The following is a 10391-nucleotide window of genomic DNA, read 5'->3' on the forward strand; positions in this document are numbered from 1 at the left end:
TTTGAGAATTTCAGCAGAGGTGAAAGCCATGAAAGAGAACCAAATGGTGATTCTAGAACTGAAAAGTGCAACAGTGAATATTAAGAACATGAAAGTTATACTACATAGCAGATAGACCTGAAGTGATTACAAAAGAAACAGACTAGAAGAAAATATTTGGACTAACAATAAAGAGAAACAAAAGAATTTTTAAAAATACGGAAATACTGTCAGAGCCATACAAGGCATAGTGATGAGGCCTAGTATCTGTGCAACCTGAATTTGATAATATGAGGAGAAAGAAAATGTCAGAAGTGATATTAAAAGAAAAATAAGAATCCTGCAAAAATAACAATGCCGCTAAAACACAGATACAAGAAGCAAGAGCCACAGTAGATGATGGCCAGAACGCCAGACCTATGCAAACCGTAAGCACATTTCTGATTTAATTTCTGATTTAAATTTTATAGCAAAATATAAAATTCTTAAAAGCAGCGAGACAAAAAAAAACCATATCAGCTGAAAGGGAGCAAAAATTAGTACTGACAGTTGTCTTTTAATTAGAAACAATAAAAACCATAAGACAATAGAATCATATTTTCAAACTGCTGAAGGAAAATGCTGCTGACATAGAATTTGATATCCAGACAAATAATCATTCATAAACAAAGTTTAAATAAAGACATTTTCAGACAAATAGAAAGTGAGACTCGTCGCCAGAAGGCATACACTAAAGGAATGCTAAAGAAACATTTCAGGCAAAATGAAGATAATTCCAATGGAAATTTTCAAGTGAAGGAAGAAATAATGAGCAGAATATGTGAGTCAATATAATCAATGATCTAAAATCCTATCTCAAAAATCTAGAAAAAGAACGGTAAGTTAAACCAAAAAGTACGTAGGAGAAAATTAAAATGAGAACATACATCACTGAATCATTAGCAAACAAATAAAAATTAAGAAAGCCAAGGCTATTTTTAAATTTAAAAAACTGATAAATCCAAGCAAGACCAATCAAAAAATAGAGCGAGAAAATACAAATTACCAAAATCAGAACTGAAAAAGAAGGTATCACTCAGATCCTACAAACATTGAAAAGATGGAGAAGCTATTATGACCTTTATGTCAATACACTTGAAACAGAAGTAATGACAATCCTAAGCAAACTCTTACAGGGAATTGCAAGAAATGGTATACTTCCAAATTCTTTTCATGAGGCCAATATAACCTTGATCCAAGAAACTAATAAAGACATTAAGGGGGTGGGGGAGGGAAGTGGTGGGAGTTTGGGATTAGCAGATGCAAACTAGTACATATAGGATGGATAAACAGCAAGGTCCTACTGTAGAACACAGGGAACTATATTCAATATCCTGTGATAACCATAATGGAAAATAATATGAAAAAGAACATATATGTGTAACTGAGTCACTTTGCCATACAGCTGAAATTAACACAAGATTGTAAATCAACTATACTTCAATACAATTTTTTTTGAAAGACATTAAAAGTGTGTTTTTTCTTGCTCTCCTCTGCAAGAGCTTGTGGAGGGTTATCATTATTATTATTTCTAACATTTGGAAGAATTCACCTATGAAGACATCTGGGCCTAGACTTTCCTTTACAAGAACATTTTTACTACAGGTTCAATTCGTTAATAGATATAGAATTATTCTAATACTTAAATTCTCCTCGTATTATTTTTGCTAAGTTGTGTTTTTCAAAGTGGTTATTCTACCCAAGTTTCAAATGTATTGGCATACTGTTCATGATATCCTCTTCTGAAAAACTTATAAACAAAATATTAGCAAATCAAATCTAATAATATATCATATCATGAGAAAGTGGGTTTTATGCCAAGAAGGAAAGGTTGACTTACTATCTGAAAATACTCTAAAAATTTGATTCTTCACCTAGTCAGAAAAAGAAAAGGAGGAAAAACCACATATCTCAACAGATGGAGAAAAATCATTTACTTAAATTCAACCCTCATTGATAATAAAACCTCCCAGCAAATCAGGATAGAAGGAGAAATAACGTGATAAAAAGTATCTACAACAACAATACAGCTAACATAATACTTAACTGTAAAATAGGGAGTGCCTTCTGCCTGAGGGAGGGCTGGTTTTCGTAAGTGTGCCAATCCAGACAGGCTGTGTTATGCTACAATAACAAGCAGCTCCAAATCTCAGTGACTTCAAAAAGCAGAAGTGTCTGTCTCACTGATACCATGTCCCAGGTCAGGTGGCCTCCATTCCACGTTACACTCACACTGGGAACCAGGCTGAAGTAAGTTCCACCATCCAGAATACCACGGTTGCCCAGAGTTGCAGAGACATGAAGGGACATCTAGTGCGTAAATACTTTTTCCAAGATGTGACACACATCACCTCTGCTCACATTGACCAAAGCAAGTCACATGGTCCTACAGAACTGCAAAGGGACAGGCAAGAACAATTTTTTTGTGTGCATGGAAATAAACAGGGACGGGCTATAAGTGAACAGTGGTAAAGACCCACATTGAGAGAACAGGGTGTTTATATTACTGACTTCACATGTGGAAAGAGGAACCGGAGGCCAGAATCCTCAATGAATAAGGATACTCCAAGCAGGTCAGAAAAGCCAAGGACTGTAAGGAGTTAGATTCCAGGATCAGTAACAACATTGGTCTTCACTTTTTCCTTGGTTGGCTCTGGCTAAGAGAATGACCTCTGGCTAGTAAGCCTGATACCATATTCTTGGTTGTTCTGGTGTACCATTCTCCCCTGGTATCCTGAACTTTTTGTCCCCATTGTTTTCTGAAGGAGAATATCGCTTTAGGATGTCAGGACCCTCACTACTCTTTGTAGAACAGTTTCTCCATCTCTGTCTGCAATAGCTCAGAGCCCAGATTTTAGATAACTGAGTACTGCTGAGAATATTTTGTTCCTACCAATTCTCTCAGGAAAATACCTAAGCTCAGTGCCAGCTTATGCTGTTTGATCCTTCTAAAATATAGATCCTTTTTCTCTCAAGGCATTTAAATCCTTCCCTCAAGACTCAACATAAATTCTGTCACCATCCTAAAACCCTATCCACTCCAGCTCATATTGCAAGTGCCATCTCCCCTCTCCACACTTTTGCTGTCTCATAAAAGAGGGATTTTGTCTTACCCAGAAAGCAGTAGGGAAAAGCTCTGCCTTCTCTCTCCATGGGAAGAGAAGTGATAGCCTGAATCATGACATATGAGAGTCTGATATCCATTAATCATTACAGGTGGACATTTTTTGGAAATTTCCTGGGATTCTCTGTGACTGGAAACCACAGTTCCACAGCCCACTTTACAGACTCAATTCTCTGTCCAAGCAAGTCTCAAGGTTGAAATTAAGGGACAAAAATAGAAAGGCCACTCTGGACTCAAATCCAAGTCAGTTCTCCAAACCAACTTCATTAATAATATGTCTGAAATTTCTGTGTTTGTTTTTCAATAGCTTCTGAACCCAGAAGAATTTAAGAAATTGGCCACCAATAAGTGATTACTTTCATCTCTCATTCAACAAAGAGCTGCCATAGGCCTTCACTGGCCCCATTCTAGGCCTTGAAGACACCAAGGTGAAAAGGAAAGAGTTGCTACTCTTCAGGAAGTCACAGTCTAGTGCAGAAGTGGGCATGCAACCAAACAAACTTAAAGATGATCAGCCGCAGGGTTCCAAACCATGGTTCAAGCAACACAAAAATAATAGTCACTGGAGTAGATGCTTCTGTTTGTTTTCACCTGCCTGCCTCAGCATCCACTTTCCTTCTTCTGTTGATACGCCAGTATTCCTTGAGAGTATTCTTCACATATCTTCTTAGTCCCAATGCCTCAAGGGGAACCAACGCCACCCCCTGAATCCAAGGGTGGCATGAGATCCCAGCCCAGTCAGTGAAAGCCTCAGTCTTCCTGGTCACAGACATTGGTTCAAGAATGGCCCAAGACCTTATCAGAACCCATCAGAACTAACCCTGGGATGTTCCCTGCAGCGATGGAGAAAAAGATGCTCCCTTTGTCACACGCAGAGCTGTGAGGCTGTGAGCCTGGGGGTGGTGAGGGCCCCATGAGGAGAGAGCCTGCTTGGAGCTACACAGAGGAGAGGATCCAAGGAGAGAGATTTCTCATGATATTATCCAGGAACCTAGTTCTAGCTACAGCTAATGAGATGTACACCTCCATTCGTTCATTTAGTGATTTGTCCAGCAAAAATGTATTGAGCATCTATTATGTCCCAGGTGTTTTAGGCCTTGGGGACACAGCAGTGAATCAATCACACCACATCTCTACTTTAAGGAGCTTGTAACTCCTTAGGAGGAGACAAATGCACGAAAAATGATGCTCACATTAACAGGATCACACTGGCTGCTGCATGGAGGTGCCACTGAAGAGGGGAAGGGAAAAAGTAAAGAGACCAGTTAAGGAGGTTATTGTAATAATCTAAACAAGAGAGGTGACCCCGGTTTGGACCAGAATGGAAGCAATGAGAAGTGGCCAGAGCCAATTAATTCCCTTCGGAGGAACTCATGCTGCTTTTCTGTCACTTGCAGCTGAAGGAGGCTGGCATGCCCTAATCCATCTACTTTCAGATGCCATCCATGTTAAAAGCACTATTACTTTATGTGCCACCAAGAAGGAAGAAATGCTGCCAATTAATCTCTGATGTGATTCTTTCATACCCCCGAAAGAGCTCCTTTAGACCTTTTATATATCATGTTAGTACAAACTACTGTGACCACATACAAACAATAAAACTACATCACAAGTACCACCACGGCCAGCAGTGATCGTAAAGCACATCCCAACTTCAGAAATGTAAAAATATGGGAAAATGTGTGCCTTAGAATCAGTGAAATCCAATAGTGTGTACATTTATGTCTGACTTTATACAGACGCTTGATACACGGTTTGTCCTTATGAAATCCTGACTTATTTTTTAGGAGGGTTGAAAGGTATGAATGCATCCTACAATTCATTTCTACTTAACCATCTCAGACTGATTCATGGTCATTTTCTTAATCCCCCATGTATAAGACAAATCCAAATGAATTTTCAAATTAGATCTGAAAATCTAAGCTTTACATCCTAGACTCCTGCATTAAACATGCACATGCCTGATACACATATGGACACCAAGCCCATAAGCCCACATCCCTTGCATGGCATCTCTCCAGCCTCTACTTCTGTATGTGCTCTATATATATAGAGCAAAGGACATTCAAAGCAATTCTGAACTTTCTCAGAATATTTTTGGTTTCCACATTTTGCAGAAGCCACAACTGGTGCAAGGAAGAAAAACAATGGATAACATGAGTGAGCTTGCTCCCGGAGTTCTAAAAATGTTGAGACAAAGTTGGAAGCAAATCCTGCCCCATCAGAGATCTTAGCCACGTTGTGAATCACAATGACAGGGACACCCCGGGTTCAAAAGACTATCTCCAAGTGAAGCGTGATTGCAACTTAGGGAGTGATTTTTTTAAATTGCCTTCGTTATCTGACTGTGCCCAGAGTTAAACAACTTTTGTTGTCTATTTATTTTAGCCAAGAAGATGCTTTCATGTTCTATGCTGCATGTGAAGTTACCTGGCCCAATAATACTATAGAAGTTACACTTCTTTTTAATGTCCCTTTAACTCCTGACAATCTAAAATGAGAATACCAAGCGCTGGGTACCTGGTTACGAGGTTGTAAAATCGATACCCTCAAATGTGGGTACAAGCCATAAATTGATACAACATCGATATTTTAAAAAACCCTTTGGAAACACAATTTAAGAACATGTTTCTGGAGTCTTAAAAAGTATTCAATCCTTTCTATCTAATAATGTCACTCCCTGCACCATATTTTAAGGAATTCACTTAAAAGAATAAAAATGCTTTATGTATAAAATTTTCAGGCAACTTACTTATAAAGATGAAAAACTGAAAACAGCCTGCATGTCTAACAACAAGAAAACATTTAAGTAAATTATGATAGTTCTACCAAATGGAATACTACAGTCTATTAAAATATTAATTTTGAAGACATTAAGCAACATAAACTATTGAAACACGCTAAGAGAAGAAGCCAAAATTTTATCGTGTGAAGTGTACCCTTATGTAAAAATGTCTAGACATAGATTAGGACAGTAAAGGAAAAAAATAACTTAAAAACAATTTTGACACGAATTTGGAAAGGGAGGTGATTTTGCTTTCATTCCCAGAACGTGCATTATCATATGACTGCCCAACAAAATGTTTTTTGAAGATGGTAGCTGATGGTTGTACATGAGCAAGTGCTGTCAGGATGCACTGTTCCTACCTTCCTATAGACATTTGCATAAAGAGACCTCTGTCAGAGCCTGATTGGTGTACTAGTGTTATCCTGAGTTGGTCCTACATATCTGTGAGGGATGAATTTTCCTGTAGGTCCCCAGGGCTGGCACAGGAAACAGTGTTAGGTACCAGACTCTGAAGTTAAACAGGCCTGGGGATGAGTCCCAGCTCATCCACACATCGGCCATCGGACCCTGGGCAGTTTTCCAGAGGTCCTCTGTAACCTCTCTAATAAAATGCAGACTATGAGACCTTCCTGGCTGAGTTGTGATAATGATTCCCAATTAGGTACGAAAAGCAGTCCACACAATGCATCACTAAGTTACAATTGTGAACATTATCCGGATGCAAGTTAAACGTTCGCCATCAGAATGTAGACGGTTACAGTACAATTACGCAATGGTAAAATTTCAGCAATAGTTCAGCTTTAAATTACTTACAAATCAGATTTGTTCTGGTCGGGTAGGCATATGCATCTTCAACCACTCAACAACTCTGGTTTGGAAGAACATATTCAGTCACTGGACCACGTCACGGCCCTGCTTAAATTCCTTCTGTGACTACAGATGCCCATAGGTCAATTCAAAACACATGGCCACTGAGCCCTTTAAGGCCAGCCCAGCACTCAGAGTTTATCTTCTGTAGCTTCCAGCCTCACATGCCACATTGCAGGAATACTAAAGCCTCCACGATCTCCCCAGTGAGCCATGTTTACTCCTTACCGTCTGTCTTTGCACATTCTGTTCCCTCCCTCTGAAACACCCTTCCCCTATCTACCAATCTTTCCTTCCCGGGAACTCCTACCATTTTTGCAAGACCTCGTCTAAGAGGAAGTCTTCTCTGCCCCCTCCTCCCTACCCCAGGGTTAGGGCCCCTCCTGTAGGATACCACAGTTTCCTGAGCTCTCTTGCACTGTCCTGACTGTTTATCTGTTCTGCAAGCTCCCTGAGGGTTAGAACTTTGCCTCCATCTTCTCCATATTCCTGCTGCCCAGCACAGGGGTGGGTGCAGAAAAGACAATCAGTAAATGCCTATGAAATAAATGAATCAATTGGTGGCAAAAAACAGTGTGTTACTTGCACAGGTATTGAGAAATATGCTGGCAAAATCAAACAAGTTAATGTTTCACTGAGCTGGAAGCTGGGAAAATGAGGAGAGTCCTAACCTTGTATTTCAAACAGGCAGTTGACCTTGAGCCCGACCACTTTCGGAATGAGGAACAACAGCAGGAAAATCAAAAGGTTGGCCATATAACTTTTTGCCAATAAATATTTTAAACCATAGTTTCTGGATAAAGTTGTCGATATAAGGGAGGCAAATTTCCTCTGCAAATAAAAGAGAAAGACGCTAAAAAAAATTACCTGAAACGTGACCTTTGACCCAGGCTAGTACCACGAACCTCTAAAATTGGGGATGACGCATAAGTTTGTGCTTTCTTCTGGGAAAGGAGCCCATGGCTTTCATCAAAGGATCCTGACATGGGCTGATTTGTGTCCCCTCCAAACTTCAGATGCTAAAGCTCTAGCCTCCAACATAACTATGTTTGGAGAGAGGGCTTTTAAGGAGATCATTAATGTTTCGTGAGGTCATCAGGGTGAGGCCCTAATCCTGTGGGATCAGCATTCTTATAAGAAGAGAAGGAGTCACCAGAGATCTCTACCTCCTTGAGCACATGGGTCACGTGAGGACCCAAGGAGAAGGAGGCTGTCTGCAAGCCAGAGAGCGAGCCCTCACCAGAAACCAACCCTGAAGGCAGACACCTGGATCTTGGACTTCCAGCCTCCAAAACAGTGAGAAAATAAATTTCGGTTAAGCCACCACCACCACCAAATTCTGTTCTTTAAGCATCTGGGGTATCCTATAAATGCTTTCTTTCTTTTTTTTTTTTTTGGGGGGGGGGGGTCCATGACACACGGCTTATGGGATTTTAGTTCCCTGACCAGGGATTGAACCCAGGCGCTTGACAGTGAGAGTGCAGAGTCCTAACCACTGGGAAGCCAGGTATTCCCGCATCTGGGGTATATTGTTGTAGCAGCCTGAGCAGACTAATATAGGTCCGTTCCCCAAAATAGAGCAGAAAACTTTGACTGGTTGAGAGTACAAAGTTTCTGGCCCAAGTCATCCTCTCCATCTGTCAATGAGTTTATCTTCTCATAGGATCTGATCAGCTCTGAATGTAACCTCACAAGACAGAAGTGCTCCCAAAGGGATGGACCTGCTCCGCATCCACCCCAAGCAGGATGTCCCTAGCAGAGCACACGTTTAAATACTGATTTCAGTGTCAAGATCACTTTGGCTTTCATAGAGCAATTAAGGGTCATTGCAAACTTGACTGGGGAAAGAGTTCAGCTACATGGTGTCCAAACGCTTCCTGGGATACACAAGAGCCTCCCCCACCCACCTGGCTACCTCTTATCTGTCCACTCCTGGCTCCCTACCTACCAGTGCTCCAGACTGAACAACCGGGAAGAGCTCAGCCTTCCTTGGGTGCCCAAGCCCCTGCACTGGTCCCACTCACTGCCCTCATCACCACGGATGGTCCTCAGTGCTACTAGACTAGGAACTCCTTTAAGAATGGACCAAATGGGCTTGACTCAATTACATTGACTGTATGCAGGTATTTTCACAGGGACTGCCGTAGTGAGTGTTTGACTACCACCCACAGCCTCGATAGATTTAGACATCACAATCAATGCCCACAAGCCTATTGCTGGGCACAAGAAGCACTGCCTCCAGGGCAGACTGTCCAGCCTCAAAGCCAGCTCTGACTAGGACACCTCTGTTTCTTCAACTGTAAAATGGAACAACAAAAGTACCCACCTCATAGGTTTGCCGTGAGACCTGAGTGAGCGCATATAAAGCCCCAGAACAGTGGCTGGTACGTGGAATATGCTCTGTAGTCCTGCCTCTTATTTGGGGCACAGTGGAGAAACCAGTGCAATAGGAAACCCGGCTTCTAGAGGCACAGTCAACACATAAACAACACCCTGCAGAGTTCTGTACTGATTATATCTGCAAAGCACTTCTTACAGGAATCACCAGTGGTTAAGCTTCAAACAAAGGTAGCAGGCGGTTATAAAAAGTCTCTTCTCCTAGGTGACGAAACAAAGGTTTCAGAGAGGTTAAGGAAGTTGCCTACAGACACACAGCGCTGGAAAAGGAGTTCTGCTAGTCCAAATACCAAGCTGTACCGATCTGAGCCGCAAGAACCCAGTTCTGGAGTTTAGATGAGGTTGGACCGCCTACACCACTCCTCCACCTGGGAGGCTGCCAACAGAGGGACGCCTTCCGCCCAGCCACAGAGTTTAATCCAGAAAGTTTCCCTAGGCTGTCCCGGGCGAATGAGGAGGGCAGCATGGAACCCGTTCGCAAGACCAGATGCGTAGTGTACACACACGTGTACACACACACATACACACACACACACACACGCCGCCTCCTTCAGCCTCGGGCTCTGAAAGACACCTCGGCTTCCCCGGAGCCCGAGCAACATTCAGCCTCGCCTCCGAAGTCAACTCAACCCTCCAGCTCCCCCAAGTGAAGCCTCCGGGTTCACTCTGCTCTCGGAACCCGCCGCCGGGGCCCGCGCTCGGCACCGTCCCAGCCCCTAAGGGGCACCGACACAGAGGAGTTGTTGCCTCGGTAGAAGCCCCGCGCCCGGCACGGGCCGGGCTCACAGCCGGCGCTCAGCCAAGGGTGCTGGCAGGAGGGATGCTCGGCCGGTGCCCGAAGGGGCGGCGCGGGGCACGCGCCCCTCGCCTTCTTACCTTCCTCATTCTCGTCAAACACCGGGGGCTTGTGGGAGTGGTTCCCGCCCATATTCCGCCGCGGCGGCTGCCGCAGCTGCCGCTGCTACATGCCCGGCCGCCGGGATGCAGGGTGCGGGCTGCGGGGTGCGGGTGCGGGAGGTGCTGCGAGCGCCCAGCCCAGGCTGCAGCCGCGCGCCGAGCCGGAGGGGGCCGAGCGCCGCGCAGGGGCGGGAACCGCGCCCCCTCCTGCCCGGCGTCCCCCGGCGGCGCTCTCCCGCCCGGCCCGCCCCGCACCGGCCACGCTACCAGCTCGCCGGCCACGCCTCGCGCCCGCTAAAC

At 43.6% G+C, this 10391-nt stretch overlaps 1 protein-coding gene across 2 annotated transcripts in view; it reads right to left on the minus strand.

Moving 5' to 3' along the window:
- Positions 1-10122, minus strand: part of STK32B (serine/threonine kinase 32B) — a 359771-nt gene extending 349649 nt beyond the window's left edge. For both annotated transcript variants that reach the window (XM_057705907.1, XM_057705906.1), the window contains exon 1: positions 10071-10122. In XM_057705907.1, coding sequence (XP_057561890.1) covers positions 10071-10122 — 52 coding nt within the window. The remainder of the gene's footprint in view (positions 1-10070) is intronic.
- Positions 10123-10391: the final 269 nt, after the last annotated feature.

The sequence above is a fragment of the Hippopotamus amphibius genome, chromosome 13 (assembly GCF_030028045.1).
Source record: "Hippopotamus amphibius kiboko isolate mHipAmp2 chromosome 13, mHipAmp2.hap2, whole genome shotgun sequence".
NCBI lineage: Eukaryota > Metazoa > Chordata > Mammalia > Artiodactyla > Hippopotamidae > Hippopotamus > Hippopotamus amphibius.